The following is a 21,497-nucleotide window of genomic DNA, read 5'->3' on the forward strand; positions in this document are numbered from 1 at the left end:
TCTTACTGTCCTTCGAACTAGTAACCAGCGTTGTGTAGAACCCGTTGCCAGCGATGTGGAAGGCGTAGTATATCGTTAGCAGAGCCTGTTCTGTTGATGGTGCGAATGGAGCGGTCTACTGCCTGTCGAATCTCTGGAACAATTCTGAAGCGAATGCCACGAAGTGGTTCCTTCGTCCCGAACAGAGAAGCCACAGCTCGCGCTGTATGCGCCCGCGCATTGTCGTACAAAATGATGGGTGGGTTGCGCAGAAAGTGTCGCCGTTTCTTTCGCAAAGCTAGTCGCAGGTGATGCTCCAGACACATGAGGTCAGAAGTACTTACGAAACTGAAAATCAGTTTTCATATTACACAGCTACCAACTAAGTAACTGAAAAATATACAGCAGAGAGCTATAAATGCGAAGTTAGCTATACACGAACGATTCCCAAATTCTACGTGCCCTATGGGATGCCGTGCCACCGCCGCTACTGTATTCTGTTATACTATCGCTATTACAGTCGATTGTGTAACGCCGCAGTTTCCACAGCAACAAACCACGCTAGTGTAATAGTTACCTGAGTCACATTCCGATCATTCCTGCAGGCTTTCCACAGGCCAATGTAACGGATTGGTGCATTAGTTCTTAGCGCTATTCCGTTTTCTTTTTTTTTTTTTTTTTTAATGAACACACCGCCATTTTAGTGTTTTGTTGTTATATTAATTACTACCCAGGTTTCGGTCTTTCACGCCAATTTCAAGTGATTGAGTTTATGTCATTAACATATATTACAGGATATCAAGCTCAAAATTGGCCATAAATTAAGAAAAATATTCGCACCCCCACCCCCCCCTCCGACAAAATGCCAGATGTAAAATCATCATCTTGTAAAAATAACAATAAATAACAGTGGGAGAACGTCATATTTAATAGAAACAGGTTTACTTTGGCGTGTAAGAGATGAACGCATGTCCTTGAGTCGTAATGATGGCGATTTCAAGGACATGCACTCATCTTTCATATGCCAAAGTAAAGCTGCTTTTATTAAATCTGACGTGCTCCCACTATTGTTTATTGATCTTTTTACAAGATGATGATTTTACAGCAGCATTTCGTGAGAAGCAAATATTTTTCTTAATTTATGGCTAATTTTGAGCTTGATGTCCTGCAATATATGTTAACGACATAAACTCAATCACTTGAAAATGGCACTAAAGATATAAACCTGAGCAGTCATTAAATAAACAACAACACAGTCAAATGGCAGTGTCTCCATTTAAAATCTATTGTAAGACTGTTGTTCAGCAACGTCAAAAAATGTTTTCCATAAGTTTAATAAACAACAGATACACGTAACAGAAACTTTTGTCTTATTTGAAATGTTCACCTTCCCTATTTGCAACAGTCTGCCAACTCTGGGGTTTTCGATTCCGCGACGCTAGAAATCACGTGGTTTTGAGCCGAAGAACTCATCCAGCGATGTTCGAAACGCCCTTTCATTCCTTGAAGGATGTTCGATAGAGAGCGGAAAAGGTGAAAATCTGAGGATGCAAGATCATGGGTGCCGAATGACTTCCCAACCCGACTCCCGTATAGTGCTCTTCTAGCAGAATACGGGTGAGCGTTACCGTGAAGTAGCATGGCTTGACGCAGTCTTCCTGGCCGTTCTCGTTGGACTGCATCTGCAAGACGTCTCCAGTTGTTGACAGTAAATGCCAGCAGTGATGGTTACACCTCGGGGAAGCAATTCGTAGTACACCACACCGTCGCTTTTCCACGACATGCACAACGTTATTTCTTGGGGACGCGGGCACGTCTTTGTACGGCGAGTTGCTGCTTTGTTTGAGCTCAGCCATTCCTTTCTTTTCCTTGTTTTGGCACAAAGACATCATTTCTCATCACCTGTACCGATGCGGGATAGGTATGGTCGGTGTTGCTCACGAGCCACCTGACGACGAGCAAGCCACCTCCCGATTTTTGTGATCTTGGCTTAGAGCATGAGGTAAGCATACAACCGATTTCTGAACTTTCCCTATTGCATGCAAATGTCGAACGATAGTGGAATGATCACAGTCCATCCCGTTTGTTACTTCTCAAGCACACTGACGTTGACCATTGTGGATTAATGCGTTTAAACGATCTTCATCAAATCCTAAAGGTCTTCCTGAACGTGGAGGGTCGCTAATGTCAAACGATCCTCGTTGAAACGAGAAAACCATTTTCTTGCCGAACTCTGTTCAATGGCGTTATCCCCTAATACGGCGCAAACGTCTCTGGCTGCCACCGTTGCTGTCGCCCTGTCTATTGAACAGAAAAATACGTCGGAAATGTTCAGATTTCTTCACTTCGCCCTCCATTTCCTAGCGTCCAAAGCTCCATTCACTATCTGCAGAGCCGGCCGAGGGTGGCCAAGCGCTTCTAGGTGCTACAGTCTGGAACCGCGCGACCGCTACGGTCGCAGGTTCGAATCCTGCCTCGGACATGGATGTGTGTGATGTCCTTAGGGCAGTTAGGTTTAAGTCGTTCTAAGTTCTAGGGGACTGATGACCTCAGAAGTTAAGTCCCATAGTGCTCAGAGCCATTTGAACTATCTCCAGATGACAATATGTGAACTCGGATATCAGCAGTGAACTACAAACAAAAAATAACAATCTATACGTAAACCCATTCAACCGTAATACCAACACGCAAAACAAAAACGCTGCGAACTTGTGCACCAAGCTAATACGAATACACCAAACAGTATACTTCGAAAGCCAGTTTAAAGTGCAGAGCGCAAGGAACCTTGCGGCAATATTTGCCACACTCCTCTTTTATTCCTTTCACGTATATCGAGAAGGAAAATGAGTGGATGTACGCGTCCCTACACACCAGCATCTGGTTACCCCTTCTCATGGTCACTATGCCAGAAAAAGAACTGCTGCACACTCCATTTCGAATACCAGTTTCCCCTATCCATTCAACCGTTTTTTTTCTAAAAATACGACTTTTAATGGTTCACATTCAGATTCTCTGAGAATCCCTTTCACTTTTTTATGGGCTGTACGGTGCATGAAGTATCTCCCTGACTTTTTTCGACGTCTTCCGTCAGTACGGACAAGGACCACAAATACTGCTTGATAAATCCCACTTGATTATTGTCTGCTGCTTCCTTAACAGGTGTAGTACACTATACCTGAATCCTTCCGACGACCTCGTTATTTGACCTTCCCTACTGATGCTTAAACCTGTACGTTTTATTTCATATCGCTTCATTGCATTACCCCTAGGTATTAAAGTATTATCTCTATGTATTAACACGATATGACGAGAACCACAAGGTTGCCAATAACATTTTAGTAAGATAGCATCGGATTCTCCCTCTCGTTCATACGAATTGTATTGACCTTATTTACTTTTAAGGTGGCGTACCATTCTGCAAATAATAATCTCCCTAGTACTAAACTGTTACTGCAATAAATTGTTAGTTGAATTGAATTAATTAGTAGTGCAGCTCATATTAGTTGGCTGTATTTCCTTCGAGTAATTCCTTGCGCGCTAACCAATACGATCACGGTTAAAGTCGTTCTCAGAAAATGGCTCTGAACTCTATGGGACTTAACTGCTGAGGTCATCAGTCCCCTAGAACTTCGAACTACTTAAACCTAACTAACCTAAGGACAGGACATCACACACATCCATGCCCGAGGCAGGATTCGAACCTGTGACCGTAGCGGTCGCGCGGTTCCAGACTGTAGTGCCTAGAACCGCTCGGCCACTCCGGCCGGCAAAGTCATTCTCACTAAGTGTCATTACTAAACGGGAACGTTTTAAATACCAACAGTTCAAGTTCACGATCGTTTTGGAATACATCATTATATACCAGTCACTATGATTCCTAGCTTTTACACGCACTCTTATCACAATTGTACCTTTCATACACTTAACTGTGCTACCAGCGACAATTATTGGAATTACATGAAAAATCAACGTAAGATATGTTGCGCGTAAGTCACTCCCGACATCGTCCAGCCCCTTCCCCGTCAACTAGCAGTGTTATATCCCACTTCAAAGCAACCAGGTGCCTCGCGTCCAAATTCCGGCTTCAGGCATGACAGATTCCATACATTGCTAACTCAATGTCTACCGAACGCGCCAGCCGCGCTGCAGCTGAAAGCAAGCCGACGGCGAACGAAAGGGCAAACCGCCCTTAGCTAAGGTGACCGGTGCGCTTACATTATTAGGGAAACTCCCAACGGGCCACTTTCATGTAAAAAAGATCGCCAGCAAGCAACCTGCGAGTCCTGCAGACCCTATCTAATAAATCGTCTTTTAAATTCACAACACTAGCAATACCATCGCGTTGTTACTCTCGTATTTGTTGAACGTTAGTAGTGCAATGTAGTTAACTGGATTCTATGAAACAAAACTTCTTTGAGGCAATCACATTTGGAGACATACTCCATATGATGGATGACATCTTGTTCAGCAACTGACAAACGTGGTGCAGTGTCAGGAACTTTTAGCAACCCTCGGAAGACAGAAACTGTGCACTCATCTGAAACAGTTACTTGCATGACAGCATTTGTGACCAAAGTAGGATGTATTGACACGAGTCACGATTCCTGAATCTGTGCATATTCTTGTCTCAAGAAAGTTTCTAACGTTTCAGCTCAGAATATGCTCTAGAATCATCCAACAAATGTACCAAGGACATTCACTGTAACTCTGTACATTGGTTATTCATCCTCCTTATATAGTGTGGTCCATTGATCGTGACCGGGCCAAATATCTCACGAAATAAGCGTCAAACGAAAAAACTACAAAGAACGAAACTTGTCTAGCTTGAAGGGGGGAAACCAGATGCCGCTGTGGTTGGCCAACTAGATGGCGCTGCCATAGGTCAAACGGATATCAACTGCGTTTTCTTAAATAGGAACCCCCATTTTTTATTTAAATTCGTGTAGTACGTAAAGAAATATGAATGTTTTAGTTGGGCCACTTTTTTCGCTTTGTGATAGATGGCGCTTTGAGTAAGCCTTCGCGGTACAAGCTCTTCTGTAATAGTCCACAACAGCCTCACTGCTGGAGAAGTGAAGGTCCCGTCACAACACTACACTCACGTAGCTGGTGATGTGGAATGACAGACGCCAACTAGAATAGTGACTGAGCTAGTAACTGAGCTGACCGCGACTGGCTCTGAGCTAGATACTGTGACTGTAGGGCCCTCCGATCCGCGGCGGCGATCTAAATTCCAGCGGTGTAGAGGGCGTTGGCGGCACATTGTTTGTGAGGCTGTCTTTGGCCTCTCTCCTGAAAGGCGCGCTTGCTTCAGCACATACTATCGATCTTCTCGTAACCTCTTTAGCGACTGGTGTGCTGGCGACAGCTTACGCCAGCACAGTACTGAATAATTTCTCTAATATCATTAGAGAAAGGCTGAAGAACAGCGCGCGCGCGCGCGCGTGTGTGTGTGTGTGTGTGTGTGTGTGTGTGTGTGTGTGTGTGTGTCCACTCTCACAGGCTGCACTGAAGTGTGCAAACAATGTTTTGTTCATTCCTGGTAGCTGGCCAGCTCCTGTTCACTGAAGTCGGCGCTGTCAGTGTGTGCCATCCCTTATTCAGATAACAAGGGGATATTTCTTTTAGCTACTTCAAATGGGCACTCAGTATGCAGGTAACATGCTCCCTTTGTGCGCGCACTCCCAGGGTTGGTTTAAGCCAGAAGCATTACTATTGCAAGATATCTCTACAGGATGTATCACAATTAGTAGAGTCTGCTTGGGATGCCAAGCTGAGAGGATGTCCAAGCGTAAGCCTTGCATACAGTGTTCTGTGTCCTCTCATTGTCACTGTAGGTTTGTACCAGGGGAAGCAAGGAGAGGATGTTGGTTGGTGGCCAGTATTCTCTTTCTATAACACGAACTGCACGCATATATTAACTGGGTTCTTGATTCGTAAGAATAGCAAATTACTTAACTCAAGATAGTCCAGGTTTTGTACAAGCTCTCTGTAATAGACCACGTTAGCCTCATTCCTGGTGAAGTACATGTCCGCTATGTACACTACTCTGGTCACTATGTACTCCCTGTCTCTGAGCTAGAGGCTGAGCTGACTGCGACTCCCTCTTGGCTGCCCCTGGATTGGTGTCTCAACGGATGACTGATTGGAACCCACTGGGCCCTCTGGACCATGGCGGCTGCTGAACGCTCAGGAATGATGCGACTTGTGCATACGGTATGTGGGTCCCAACGTGGTATACGCGATCGCAACGCACTCAAGCGGCAGTTGAGGGATGTTTCTAGTTCGTAAATCACACTGTTTACTCAACGGGCGCGCGTAAAATTCCCACGTTAGCTCTATTAAAATGCACATTTCCTCCATCGTCCACGAAAAGGGAAGTACCATGTCCAATCGATAAGGACAGAGACATATAAAAGTTCAATTACAAACAGTGCGGTACAAATTTGGAATACTTCTCCGCATAAGATAAACATTATTTCATCATTCCCACATTTTATTAAAATCCCAAGGTCAGTCTTACTTAATCACTGTTCCTACCCAATAGCAGAATCTTTGCAACATGTGAATTACGAAGCGTAAAAGAAAAGGAGCAAAATATCTTTATACAAGTAGCGCAAGCTGTCCTGTACATTAAGCCAATCGAACAAAGTCACCCCTAAAAAAAGGTGAACTTATATTTACATAACATCAAATATTATAGTATATACTTATATTAAACTAATAATAAAGTATCAGAACCTAATAAAAACGCTAATGTTAGGAAATAAAATTTAGGAGTGTCAAGACGCGAACCTCCGCCCCAACTATCAAATCATTACGAGACAGTGACGCTACTCATTACGCTAGTCCAACGACACACAAACATACGTCGCAAGTAATCAAAGTACGTTAACCGCTGCAGAAAACCTTATCGTAGTTATGTTACTAACTGAAATTTGATTATAACAAATTGTACCAAGAACAATGCGTTTTGGGTGGATCTTCCATGTGTCACTACCTTCAAATAGCCTACTCTCATAAGACGCAAGTTACAATAATTCTTTTGCCATGAATATGATGGTGCTCAGAAACGGCATATATACATATAAGCTTGAAATGAATGCCAATATGGCGCCTCATAACTCTGTACTGAAGGGAGACGGCGTGCGTGTGACGTAGGTGGCGTTGTGCCATCTCATTGGTCAACGCTCAGACGCACGCTCAGAATATCTGACATGCCAGATATTGCTCTGCACGTTCGGAAAGACTCCCGAACGTGCTATTGCACGCTGTGACGTCAGAAACTCGGCACGCTCAACGCTCAACGTTCGGATGCACGGTCCGTGTGCCGACGGCTTAAGGCAGTATGCCTAGTCTGTGTAAGATCTTTACAGTAAAGCACTGAGCCAACAATCTCCAAAAGCGTATGACAGTGTGCTCACAGAGGCTTCGTATTCACGCAGTGCAAATAATCGGACCACCGCCCGCCGGGCCAGACAGCCTGAGCGTTAAGCACGCGCCGCGCCGCCTGACGAGGCTACAGTGTCGGGGTGCGTCCACCTGTTGCAGATGCTCCGCTGGCCGCTGTTGGTGGCCTGCTGCGGCCTCCTGCTGCAGGCGCGGCCGTGCGTCGCGCAGTGCCCGTGGTCAGCCCAGCAGTTCGCAGACCTGTCGTCGGGCTGCGTGTGCGCCTTCAACTCGGCGCAGGAGCTGTCGGTGCAGTGCGACGGCGTGGACTGGGCGCGGCTGGTGCGAGCGCTGTCGCGCCTCGGCGCGCAGCCGCTGGACCTGCTCTACGTCACCAACAGCTCGGTGGCCGCCCTGCAAGACGGCGCTCTCGCTCCCCTGTCCGCCGTCCGCTCGCTGCAGATCTCCGGCTGCGGGCTGCGAACCGTCGCCCCGGACGCCTTCCGCGGCCACGAGACCGTGCTTCGCAACCTCAACCTACAGGTAGCGACGCTCACCTCCCTCTCTTTACATTGAATTTAATTTTTTTTTTTACTACAAGGCAAAGTCTGCAGGCTGACGCAAAGGTCTGATGCCTTCAAATTTTGTATTGTAGCTACCAGGCTACACTATAAGAAATGCGCCTAAACATTACACTGTTGTAACAAAAGTTATAGGTAAACTGAAGGTGGTGGGGAGGGGGGGAGGGGGGAGAAAGGAAAGGAAAGGGATTACTGATGTCAGCTGCATCGGGACATTACGCAGAATCAGCGGCGACGAGTAAAAATGCGTGCCAGACCGGAATTGAAACCGGCATCTCCAGATAGACAGGTAAGTTAACCACTGCGCCACCCAGGACACAGTGTTTGTAGAATCTGCTCGCGCTATCTAGACACGTCTCACCGGCGACCTACACTCCCAACGAGCAGTCCCTGTCAATCTCGTCCATGCTCGCTATTCTGAGGTTTCCCCTTGGATGTCTGACGTACTTCAGCACCCATACTGAAGAAAGTGGATCCACTGCCCATCTAGGCGAATAAATTATATGACTGGGTGGTGCCTGTTCTTTTCGACACGTCCAAAAGATGATAATGATGATGATGATGATGTTTGGTTTGTGGGGCGCTCAACTTCGCAGTTATCAGCACATGTACAAATTCCCAAACTTTGCTCAGTACAAAGTCGCCACTTTCATGAGTGGTGATGAAATGATGAGGACAACACAAACACCCAGTCATCTCGAGGCAGGTGAAAATCCCTGACCCCGCCGGGAATCGAACCCGGGACCCCGTGCTCGGTAAGCGAGAACGTGACCGCGAGACCACGAGCTGCCGACTCGTCCAAAAGAAGACACCACGCATTCATACAAAAGTCATAGGGTAGCGACATGCACATGCACAGATGACGGTAGTACTGCGTACACAAGATACAAAAAGGGCAGTGTATAGGTGGTGCTGTCACTTGAACTTAGGTGACTCATGTGAAAAATTTTTCCGACGTCATTATCGCCGAACGACGGGTATTAACAGACATTGAAGGTGGTGGTGGTGGTGGTGGTGGTGATGGTAGCAGTAGTAGCGGAATGGTAGTTGGAGCTAAAAGCATGGGACATTCCATTTCGGAAATCGTTAGGGAATTCTTTATTTTAGGACCCATAGTGTCAACAATGTGCTGAGAACACCAAATTTCAGGCATTACCTCTTACCGTCGACAATGTAATGGCCGATGGTTTTACTTAACGACCGAGAGCAGCGGCAGTAGTGTTGAATGGTCAGTGCTAATACGCAAGAAACACTGCGTAAAATAACTGCAGAAATCAATGTAGGACCCTGGACGAACGTATCCGTTAGGGCAGTGCGGGCTATGGCAAAACATGATCGACGCGAGTGGCTTTGGTAACAGCACGACGTCGCCTGCAGCGCTTCTCCTGGGCTCGTGACGATATCGTTTGAGCCTTATTGGAAAACCGTGGCCTGGTCAGACGAGTCCCGATTTCATTTGGTACGCGCTGTTGGTAGGGTACGACTGTGGTTAAGCCCCTAGAAGGCATGGACCCAAATTGTCAACAAGGGACTGCCCAAGCTGATGGTGACTGCATTCTTGCGTGAGCTGCCTTTACATGAAATGGACTGTGCCCTCTGGCCCAACTGAAGGGATCATTGATTAGAAATAGTTACGTTCGGCTGCTTGGAGACCATTCATGGATTTCGTATACCCAAACAATGATGGAGTTTTTATGAACGGCATGTGCCATGTCACTGGGTGACAACTGTTCGCGACTGGTTTGAAGAACACTGTGGATAATCCGAGCGAATGAGATGGCCACCCAGATCGCCCGCCATGAATCCCATCGAACAGTTATGGGACATAATCACAACAAAATTGGGGAAGTTCTTTTCTCAGAAGTTGTACATTATGTTCACAGTGCTGAATTCGAATATCAAGTTTGCTGTTTTCTAGGAGGTCGGCTTCACAACGGAAAAGACAAAAGCCCCAAAATTTTCTTAGGTACTTTTTTCAGATTTTCACTTATATCTCGAAAAACTACACGTTTTTCGAAAATGATCACTGTGTACAAAATTTCGTACAAAATGTAATAGGTTCGATTTTCTGACGAGCGGTATCGGCGTTACAGCGCACTGAATACCAGCGATTTTTTTGCCCTTCTGCGGAAAGTAAAAAATGCAGGGTGCTGAATGGACGTTTTGTCAATTTTCGCTTTGTTCCCGGCCCCATTTTGACAAAACTGACCGAGTGTCTGCGTCCGTAGCGTGGCGCATGTTCCGAGTGGCCGTTCATCTGGATGACGCCGTATCAGGACACGGCCATAGAACTGGTGCAAAACGTTTTCATGATTCAAACGACCAGGTGACACGTTTACATTGGTCTACGGTCCAATCCAGATGGTTCCATGGTCCGTTCAATCGTAACTGACGACGTCGTTGGATCAAGTTCAGAACAGGAGCCGTCTACTGCGAGCACCTCGTTGAACACTGTGACTGAATGATGTGCTCAGAAGACCATTGTCTGCCCCAGCGTTGTAATCTGCCGTCAGATCTGTCACACATGACGGACTGTCACGCTTTACGGCGCAGGTAAGCGTCCGCCCTCCACGTTCTGTGACGAGTCGTGGGCGTGCAACACCTTGTCGCCCCCTCGTGATTGCACATTCTTTCAACCACTTTCCCTACTTCCTCACGACAACAGCACGTGAAAAACAGACCGAGTTCGCCACCTCCGCGATGCTCGTTCCCAGTTCTAGGGTCATCACAATCGGTCCTTCGTTAAAAAGGCGTACGCCACTAGTCTTCCACATCTGCGACCCGTATCGTCGATAGAATCATTCCCCGTTCGTCTCTGCTCTTCCTGGATACTTTTCTTACGGCAGCACGGCCCGCAGCCTCACCAGGCGACATTCAGTCTCGCGGTGAGAAAGTGCTCATAATGTTTTGGCTCTTCAGCATAGCTCGATAATGCGATCTAAATGAGTACATTAACTGTTCGACAGACGCTGGCAGATATCTGAAGAAATTACTTATTACGTTATCAATGGGGAAATGTTTTGTTCACATTTCAATTGAACAAAATATCTGAAGACACGCCATCGTGCAAACTATACTGAGGCGCCAAAGAAACTGGTATAGGGATAGGTATTCAAATACCGACATATGCAAACAGGCAACGCCTATATAAGACAACAAGTTTCTCCCGCAGTTGTTAGATCAATTACTACTGTTACAATCGCAGGTTATCAAGATTTTAGATGAGTTTGAATGTGGTGTTATAGTTGGCGCATGAGCGATGGGACACAGCATCTCCGAGGTAGCGATGAAGTGTGGATTTCACACTTCACACATTTCACTAGCGTACCGTGAATCAGGAATCCGGTAAAGCAACAAATGCTGCAACCGGAAAACGATCCTACAAGAATGGGCCCAACGACGACTGAAGAGAATCGTTCAACGTGACAGAAGAGCAAACCCTTCCGCAGATTGCTGCAATTTCAATGTTGGGCCATCAAAAACTGTCATTCCGTGAACCATTCAACGAAACACCATCGATATGGGCTTTCGGACCCGAAGGCCCATTAGTGTACCCTTGATGACTGCACAAGAACAAGTTTCACGTCACGCTTGGGACCGTCAACACCAACATTGGGCTGTTGATGACTGGAAACATGTTGCCTGGTCGGACGAGTCTAGTTTCAAATTGTATCGAGCGAATGGACGTGTTCGGGTATGGAGACAACCTCATGAATCCATGGGCCCTGCATGTCAGTAGGGGACTATTCAAGCTGGTGGAGTCTCTGTAATGCAATGGCGCGTACGCAGTTGGAGTTATATGGGACCCCTGATACGTCTAGATACGACTGTGACAGGTGAAACGTACGTTAGCGATCTGTCTGATCACCTGCATCTATTCATGTCCATTGTGCACTCCGGCGGACTTGGGCAATTTCAGCGGGACAATGCGACGCCCCACACGCCCAGAATTGCTACAGAGTGGCTCCAGGAACAGTCTTGTGAGTTTAAAGACTTTCGCTGCCCACCAAACTCCCCAGACATAACATTATTGAGCATATCTGGAATGCCTTGCAACGTAGTGTTCAGAAGAGGTCTTCACATCCCCATACTCCTACGGATTTATGGTCACCCCTGAAGCATTCATAGAGTTAATTGCCCCCAGCACTACTTCAGACATTAGTCGAGTCCATGCCTCGTCGGTGGCAGGTGTACCAGTTTCTTTGGCTCTTCAATGTGTGTGCGTGCTGACACGCGCACAAACTGACTGATGTGTCACTGCCTGGATGACAAATGAATATCAGTAGTACCAGCAGCGACAAGGAAACGGAATTTCCAGATGCACGAGGCTGTAGTGTTAAAGAGTCTGTGGACAGCCGGCAGAGCCGGAGGTCGGCTTCTAAGAAAATTGCAAGGCTGCTTCTTGAGAGAGATTTGCTGTTCCCTGTTGCAGCTTACACAAGCTTCTTCCTTTCACGTATGGGTTACCTCTATTCGACTTGCATAAGGCACACTGATGTTACTTATGTCCTCGTATGTGCTGAAGGACGGATCCTTCCTAAAGCATCCGGAAATTTGTACTATTAATTAGTGGTACAGTCCCTTGTTTTGCAGAGCAATGTTTGATGTTGCAAGCTTGCACTTAATAGACCCCCGCACTTTCACTAGCGAGTGCGAATACATGTGACCTCAGTCGAAGGCCCTGCAAGAAATTTCGCAAGTGCACCGGAGCCTTGTTAGAATGCTATATGAGTGAGAGGCGTACGCACACCACGAATTACGACAATTATTGGAACATTTGAAGATATGTGCTGAACACTGCAAAATGTGACTCACCAGTAAAAAGCTAACTTTAGATCTTCTCTTTTTTTACGAAAGGAAGAGACCAACTGCTTCGGCACTGACGAGTAGAATTAGATAAGACGGAAGCAACTGGTTCTGATTCTCATGAAGGAATTCTCCGTATTGCATCACTAACCGGAAGTAACTTACGAAAAAAAGCACGAAAACTTGTATATCGGTATTCGAAAATATCTGTCTTGATACTTCTAATCGATGTGTTTAGTGAAGAGTCTTCTCATTCTATCAAAATTCTTCGCTCCCCTACAACGTTTCTTTTCACATTATTCTTTCCCGAGAGGATGAGAAAAGAGAACGTTGTCAGTTTCATAAAGGCAACACGAACGCCGCATATGATCCACATGACACCATGGAGTTATCTACTGTTTCCCTTTGTAAGCTGTTTTTAGTCTACAGAAATTACTCGCTTTTAATCGGTGTTACCATTCAAATGAAAAAGAAAAGGAGGCAGCAGATATGCTTTTTAACGTGGGCTAGTGCTCACATGCATTGCAAGCACATGGATGTGTTACGCTGTTTAACGATGGGCCTTCCTGAGAAAACATGTAGAACAATATGAGTAAAAAAACAATGTGTAAACAACAGGAAAAACACTTCCCCTTTCCGTTAAGAGATGCAAACGACCACGCAGCATTAATCAGTTTCGATGGGATACTGTAAGTCACTAAGTTTGCAAAAATACAGCGGTATGCATATTCTCGTACATAAAAAAACTTATATATGATGTATCTTTGCACCTTCTAAGAAGTATAGCAAAGGAGAGTAATTTCCTTATTTGTCGAGTGAGGTGGCGCAGTGGGTAGCACTCTGGACTCGCATTCGGGAGGACGACGATTCAAATCCGTGTCCGGACATCCTGATTTATATTTTCCGTAATTTCCCGATAACTCCCATTTCATTGTTAAACCAGGTCGAAGGTCGTGTCCAGACACGCCGTCAACCAGGCGAACGGATGCTCGAAACACGCAGCTCGCCACGGACGCATGGCGGTGGGAGGAGTATTATATTATTAGGAACATTCACCTGGGCTTCCGTGGGATCTGTGGTAGTAAGCGAAGGCTTACGTGAACATTATCAGGGACCGCCTGAGATCCCTTATGCTTATTGTCTTCCCCGGAAGGGGTGGCATCTTCCAGCAGGATAAATGTCCCTGCCACAACGCCAGGATCGTGCTGCAATGGTTTGAGGAGCATGAAAGGGACGCACGTTGCCATCTTGGCCATCAAATTCGACTTATCTGAATCCGATGAAACACACTGGGACGCTACAGGGCGCCAGTTCTGCGCCCACAAACCAAGCGCCCGTAAATTACGGGAAGTGTGTGACCTGTGCGTAGGCATCTGGTGCCACAAACTAGAGATGGGTCGTTCACGAACTAACAGGTCCAAAGGAACGGTTCGCCAAGATGAACGGAACGAGCGAGGAACGAATTCTAAGGAACGTTCTTTCATAATTCACTTCGGTCGCGGCTTCCTACTTATAGTTCCCGGGAACGGGATACGGTCGGTCTCGTTCCAGCCTCTGTCCCAGAAGAAATATTTTAAAAAAAAGGCAAGATTCTTTGTTATTGGACATGCAAAGGACGTCGGCACGGCACACACGAAAGGTCATTTTTCGTCTTTATTTGATCCAAGGTAAAAAATCATGTTCATTGTTATGGACGGCAGACCGACTTACAACCGAATCGTAATCGAATGTATGGTGTCACATTCTGTAAAGAGAATGCGGTAACTCCTACAATTTTATTTCAGTGTTACAGGGCGACGCCCGAAAAATCGGCCCCGAGTACTAGACAGCTCATTGTCGCTTACCATTCGTCATCATTGTTTCTAAGTTGTTTGCATTAGGTTATTTGTTATTTGTTCACTGCCTAATTATCACATGTTTATCTACTCTGCACGTAGCGGTCAACAAATCGTGAGTAATTGGCGAGCAGTCTGTACTCGGGGCCGGTTTTTCGTGCGCCACCTTATATTATTTTACTGCGATCAGCCACATAACGCTACAGTTGGCTAAACGAGATGTTTTGCAGAATCACGAAAATTACAAGTGTGTGAGTATTCTGTTATGAATAAAAACTCTTAACTCCAGGGGGGAGGTAAGTGCCCCCTCTTGGCGCCTTCCATCTTCGGTCACCTATGCTACTAATTTTCAGTCTTTCATACGAGCCATATACCAAGCACAATGAACGGTGAACGAGTAAAAATGAACGGTTCCCAAAAAAGAGCGATCACCCGTGAAATAGTTTCCAAGGATGAACGACTTTGCCCAGCTCTACCATAAACCTCTGGAAATCTATCAAAGTACTTGTCGAATCCACGGCTCGCAGAATCACTGCTGAAATGCGTTCCACAGATGGACCAACATTCTTTTAAGTAGGTGCTCATATTGTTTTGGCTCATTAGCGTATACGCTAAAGCCACGGGAATCTGACGACAAAACTAAATACGAGGGGTTTCCAGAAAGTAAGTTCCACCGTCCGCGAAATGGAAGTCACATTGAAAATGCAATGAAGCTTTGCACAGATGTCTTAGGCAGTGTTCCTAGTACACCCATCTAACGCGTCACGTCGCTCTTTCCAGTTTTGAGCGCACAGTGAGAACGTAAAGAACCCCGATAAATAGCGTTTCCGCCAAGTATGGGCGCCTGCCAAGAGATATCGTTTGATTTCATGCAACACCACGAAACGTGACTGTCGCTCAATTCCTTTTTCATGACAAATCTCGAGCGCACACTGCATGGGCAATTAAGATGCTCCTGCAGCATTTTTATTGGGAAGTGTTTGACCACCCACCGCACAGCCCGGACTTGCCTCCCCCCCCCCCCCCCCCCGATTCTCATCTCTGCCCACATGAACTGCTGGCTATTACGACAACATTTCGGAACAGACAACGAGTTGCAGACCAGCGTAGAGAATTAGCGGAACGCACAGGCAGCTGCGTTGTATGACGAGGGTACTGGAAAGTTGCTACGGGCAAATAAAACATTTCTGATTTTCACTGCGGTTTCAATTTGGCCACCGATCGGGACTTATTTTCTGGGCAACTCCCGTAAGTCTCATTCTGCGCGGGTATCACATAACTGTGCGAGCACTGTGGGTAGCAGACAAGGGACATATGAAGGCCTGGGTCGGGAGGGAAGCGTGCTTGGATAGTCAAAGCATTTAAGATGATCGCTCGCATAACGCAGAAAATTCGGGTTCGAGTCCTCTCCGGCACAAATTTTCATTTGTTTCTTGTAAACTCTACAGCTGTGGTGGTACCGTATTCGCAATTTGGGAATACTTTTCATGAGTGCTGCTAAAGCCTCTGTGTGACCTGAAATCGATCTAGTTTTACCTTTGTGGTCTTTTCACGAGATACATAGGTAGAGCCGGCCGCGGTGGTCTAGCGGTTCTAAGCGCTCAGTCCGGAGCCGCGCGACTGCTACGGTCGCAGGTTCGAATCCTGCCTCAGGCATGGATGTGTATGATGTCCTTAGGTTAGTTAGGTTTAAGTAGTTCTAAGTTCTAGGGGACTGATGACCATAGATGTTAAGTCCCATAGTACTCAGAGCCATTTTTTTTTTTTTTACATAGGAAGAATGAATATACTTTATTGACTCTGTAGGAACGAACGCATTCGGCCACTATCCTTACTAAATGGGTAAAACTGTCACACAGTCACCTCTAGGAGCAACAAAATTTTGACTTTTAATATTTCACATAACCACTGACAACATTTAAAAATTTAAAATGCTGTCATAATCTAATCGCAAAGAGGTATCAATCCTACGTTAAAACTTTAACACAATAAATCAAGCACTAAACATTAGAAACTGCGTATATGTCTTGAGGCATGCCAATTGACAGTGCACAAATTATTCAGGCTATTCACTCAGGTACTTGAGAATGAAAGCACTTAGCGACTTATCGCTATTGTGATTATCTGCAGACACATGAACGGCGATAATATCATCACACCACAGCCAACGACGCCGTCATTTGGCAGCCCGTCGATTACGTAATTGACACCTAAGTCTAAGCATCCCCAAATATTTGCGGATGCTTCGTGGAACTCCGAAGGGTCGGCATTGTCCCCAGTTTCTTTATTCAGTGTCCAAATTGCGTCAGTGGATTCACGAATGGGTGCCCACTAATAATTCTTCGAATCTTAGACTGTTGAACTTCCACCAACAAATTCCGCGCCAATGTTTTTCGACAATTATTCTCTCTCTCCCCTCTCTTTTATGTAATTTTTCACTCACAACAAATGGGAGCAATAAAGTGCTGTACAGCAAAATGTTCACTTGTCAACACTTTGAGTACGCAGCCGATTAAACTGGGCTTTCCGTTGAGGCGGCAGTCCCTCGTGCCGGCGACAGCTGACGTACGTCTAATACAAACGGGAGCGTACTGGTGCGCCTGCCCAGCAGCAACCCACCCGACGGCCGTGCAGTAGTCGCCACCTACCACACAGGCGTAGTCGCGGGAAAGAAATAATCCCTCGCCAACTGGCACCGAGCCGAGTTAGCAAATAAAGTGGAAGTACACCCTTTGATGGTTATTGAGTTGGAGTGTAAACGGGTGTGGTACGGTAAGAAGGCAACTTCGGAAACAAGGGTTTATCGAAAACCGAAAATCTTTACTGAGTCTAATAAGGGAACAACTACTATGGTCCTGTGTGAATCAGATGATTACATATAGCAGCCCATTGAGGCAGACAGTAAAATGGTGTCGAAACTTAGCATTCGATCTTTTTTTCAACAGCGCTACTGCAAATACACGATGTGACGGGATTGAACCTGCAAATCACAGTATTTCGGAAAATGCTGACAGACGCGCACACATGGAATAGACATGAAGGAACTCGGGTGAAAGTCGGTACAGGAAGAAGCAAACACCATCGGGAAACAAAAGAACGAAAGACGCATAAAGAGCATATTCTTCTAACTGCTACGAGACAAACACAAAAACAATCAGGAGCGATGCAACGCGAAAGTTAGGTAAACAGGTGGTTACCTTTTGTAACCCAATATTTGCACTGAACGTATAATAAACTTCGCTAAAATAACAAAACTTTGTTTTTTGGCCTTGATACTATCGTTCGCATGCAGTGATGTTCAAACGAAAAAAGTAGTCTCAGTCCCCAGAGACTGGTTTTATCGGACAGAAGAGTCCCACATGACTGAATGCGTCCTTGACGTCTTAACTGGTGCTGTGCGAGAATCCACGTATGTCTGTCGCCTAATTTTAAATTTAGCGACTGGTGTCGACGATTGTTGCCATTATTAGTTGCGGGTTATCGAAAACTATACAGTTACTCTACTTGAAGAGAGACTGATGCGGATGAACTGGAGACCCAGATTAATGACGGCCGTATAAATGAGATACCACTGTATTTAACATGTACATCTACATCTATAAGCCACAAACCAGTTTTTGGTATGTGGCGGAGGGTACTGTGTGTACCGGCGTCAATTCCCCGTTTTCTATTGCAGTCGCGTATGGACTGCAGAAGAACAAGTGCTGGTATGCCCCTGTGTGCGCGCGAATCTCTCTTATTTCACCTTCGTGAGCTTTTAGCAAGATATATATAAGGCCGATTATCTCCGTGACGTCTTCGCACTTACTAAATGAACCTGTAACTAAACGTGCTGCTCTTCTTTGAATCTTCTCTATTTCCTCTATCAATTTTACCTGGCAAGCACACCATATTCACGAGCACTATTCAAGCAATGGTCGAACGAGTGTTTTGTAAGCTACTTCCATTGATGAAACTTCTTGGCAGATCAGAACTGTGTGCCAGAGCAAGACTCGAACTCGGGACCTTTGCCTTTCGCGGGTAAGTGCTCTACCAACTGAGTTACCCATGCACGGCTCACGACCCGACCTCACTGCCTTATTTAGCCCAGTAGCTGATCTCCTACGTTCCAAACTTCACAGGAAGTTTCATACGAAACTTTTAAGACTACCTCTGCTGGAAGAATGGATACTGCCGAGAGATGGGTTAGCCTGGGGGGAAGTTTCCAGAACGAAATGTTCACTCTGTAGCTGATTGTGGGCTGATATGAAACTTCGTGGCAGAGGTTTGGAAGGCAGAAAACGAGGTTCTGGCGGAAACAGAGCTATGAGGAAGGGTCGAGAATCATACATGGGTAGCTCAGTCAGTTGATGCCTGTCAAAGGATAACATTCCTAGTTGGAGTCTCGGTCCGGCAAACAGTTATAATGTGCAAGGAAGTTTCATATCACTGCACACTCCAATGCAGAGTGAATATCTGATTCTACTTCCAGTGATGATGGATTGCATTTCCTTATGATTCTTCCAATGAGTCTTAGCCTGACATCTACCTTACAACTAAATTTATGTCGTGGTTCTGCTTCAAATGTCGGCGTACGCATACTCTTAGATATTTTATAGAGGTTACTGCTGCCAGTGATTATTCTGCAATAACATAGTGCCTTTGCTGCTATTGTACCCGCAACAAGTTGCATTTGTTTATTTTGAGAGTCCACTGCGACTCTGTACACAAAGCCTCGATCCTTTGCAAGTCTTCTTGCATTTTTCTTCAATTTTCTAGCGTTGCGACTTCACTGTATACAACAGCATCATCCGCTGAAAGCCCCATAGAACCTCCGTTAGCTGCTTCGTCATTTACATATACTGTGACAAGTAACGGCGCTATAAAAATCGCCTGAGACGTGCTCAAAGTTATTTTTACGACTGAAGAGCTCTCTCCTTTCAAAATGACGTGCTTATATTGTGTTCGCTAGAAACCCTTGAATAGAGTTACATAGTTGGTCTGATATTCCATACTCTCGTATTATGTTCATTGGACAGCCGTGCGGAGTAGTCCACTAAATTACCCTCAGTGTCATTACCGTCGATATGCAGCAGGATTTTGGAACATATACTGTGTCGGAACATTATGAATTAACTGGAACAGAACGGTCTCTTGACACACAGTCAACACGGAATTAAAAAATATCGTTGCTGTCAAACACGAGTAGCTCCTTACTCATTCGAAGTGTTGAGTGCTACTGACAAGTGACTTCAAACTGATTCTGTATTTCTAGATTTCCAGAAGGGTTTCGAACCGTACCTCACAAACGGCTTGTAATCAGATTACGATTTTATGGAATATCTTCTGAGTTATGCGACTGCATTCGTGATTTCCTGTCAGAAAGGTGACAGTTTGTAGTAATTGACGGAAAATGATAGAATAAAACAAAAGTGATTTCTGGCGTTTCTTAAGGCAGTGTTATAGGCCCTTTGCTGTTCCTTACCAACATAAACGATTTGGGAGATAATCTGAGCAGTCGTCTTAGGTTGTTTGCAGATGACGCTGTCGTTTATCGACTAGTAAAGACATCAGAAGATCAAAAGAAATTGCAAAACGATTTAGAAAAGATATCGGAATGGTGCGAAAATTGGCAGTTGACCTTAAATAACAAAAAGTGTGAGGTCATCCGCATGAGTGCTAAAAGGAACTCGTTAAACTTCGGTTGCACGATAAATTATTCAAATCTAAATTTAACCAAATACCTAGGAATTACAATTACGAAGAGCTTAAATTGGAAGGAACACATAGAAAATGTTGTGGGGAAGGCTAACCAAAGACTGCGTTTTATTGGAAGAAGTCTCCGAAGATGGAAGAGATCCAGTAAAGAATCTGCCTACACTGCGTTTGTCCGTCCTCTATTCGAGTACTGCTAGGCGGTCTGGGATCCTTACTACATGAGATTGACAGAATACACCGAGGAAGCCCAAAGAAGGGCAGCACGTTTCGTATTATCGAGAAATAGGGGAGAGAGTGTCACTGACATGATACAGGGTTTGGGGTTGGCATCATTAAAACAAAGACGTTTTTCGTTGAGGTGGAATCTCCTCACGAAATTTCAATCACCAGATTTCCCTTCAGAGTGCGAAAATATTTGGTTGAAGCTGAGCTGCATCGGGAGAAATCATAATCACGCCCGCCCGGTTGGCCGTGCGGTCTAACGCACGGTTTCCGGGCGGGAAGGAGCGCCTGGTCCCCGGCACGAATCCGCCCGGCGGATTTGTGTCGAGGTCCGGTGAACCGGCCAGTCTGTGGATGGTTTTTAGGCAGTTTTCCATTTGCCTCGGCGAATGAGGGCTGGTTCCACTTATTCCGCCTCAGTTACACTGTATCGGCGATTGCTGCGCAAACAAGTTCTCCACGTACGCGTACACCACCATTACTCTACCACGCAAACATAGGGGTTACACTCGTCTGGTGTGAGACGTTCGCTGGGGGGTCCACCGGGCACCGAACCGCACAATAACCCTGGATTCGGTGTGGGGCGGCGGAGGGGTGGAGTGGACTGCGGTCGTCGTCGTCGTCGGGTTGTGGACGGCTGCGGCAGGGACGGAGCCTGTCCGTCGTTTCTAGGTTCCCGGTTCACATACAATACAATGCAATGCAGTACAACTATAATCATAGTAAACAAGGGAGATGTGAGTTCGCACGGAGAGATATAGGTTTCGTCTTTTGCGCGTGCTTTCGAGAGTGGAATAATAGAGAATTATTGTGAAGCTCATTATCTTGCGGTAGCATTCTCGCTGCCCCTGTCGGGGTCCCGGGCTCGATTCTCGGCGGGTCAGGGATTTTCCCTGCCTCGAGATGACTGGGTGTTGTTGTGACGTCTTCATAATCATCAGTCATTTCCATTACGGTCGGACAAAGGCAATGGCAAACCACCTTCGTT

General features: G+C 45.8%; 2 protein-coding genes across 2 annotated transcripts in view; one reads left to right on the forward strand and one right to left on the reverse strand.

Moving 5' to 3' along the window:
* LOC124775293 (rab3 GTPase-activating protein catalytic subunit) overlaps positions 1-21,497 on the reverse strand; it is a gene marked incomplete at its 3' end in the record, with an annotated part of 470,052 nt that overhangs the window by 312,932 nt on the left and 135,623 nt on the right. The gene's annotated exons all lie outside the window — the stretch shown is intronic.
* The window catches only part of LOC124776707 (TLR4 interactor with leucine rich repeats), a 312,067-nt gene that overhangs the window by 242,911 nt on the left and 47,659 nt on the right, over positions 1-21,497 (forward strand). Inside the window, exon 2 of the mRNA XM_047251818.1 lies at positions 7,531-7,911. Coding sequence (XP_047107774.1) covers positions 7,531-7,911 — 381 coding nt within the window. The remainder of the gene's footprint in view (positions 1-7,530; positions 7,912-21,497) is intronic.

The sequence above is a fragment of the Schistocerca piceifrons genome, chromosome 2, assembly GCF_021461385.2.
Source record: "Schistocerca piceifrons isolate TAMUIC-IGC-003096 chromosome 2, iqSchPice1.1, whole genome shotgun sequence".
Classification (NCBI taxonomy): Eukaryota; Metazoa; Arthropoda; class Insecta; order Orthoptera; family Acrididae; genus Schistocerca; species Schistocerca piceifrons.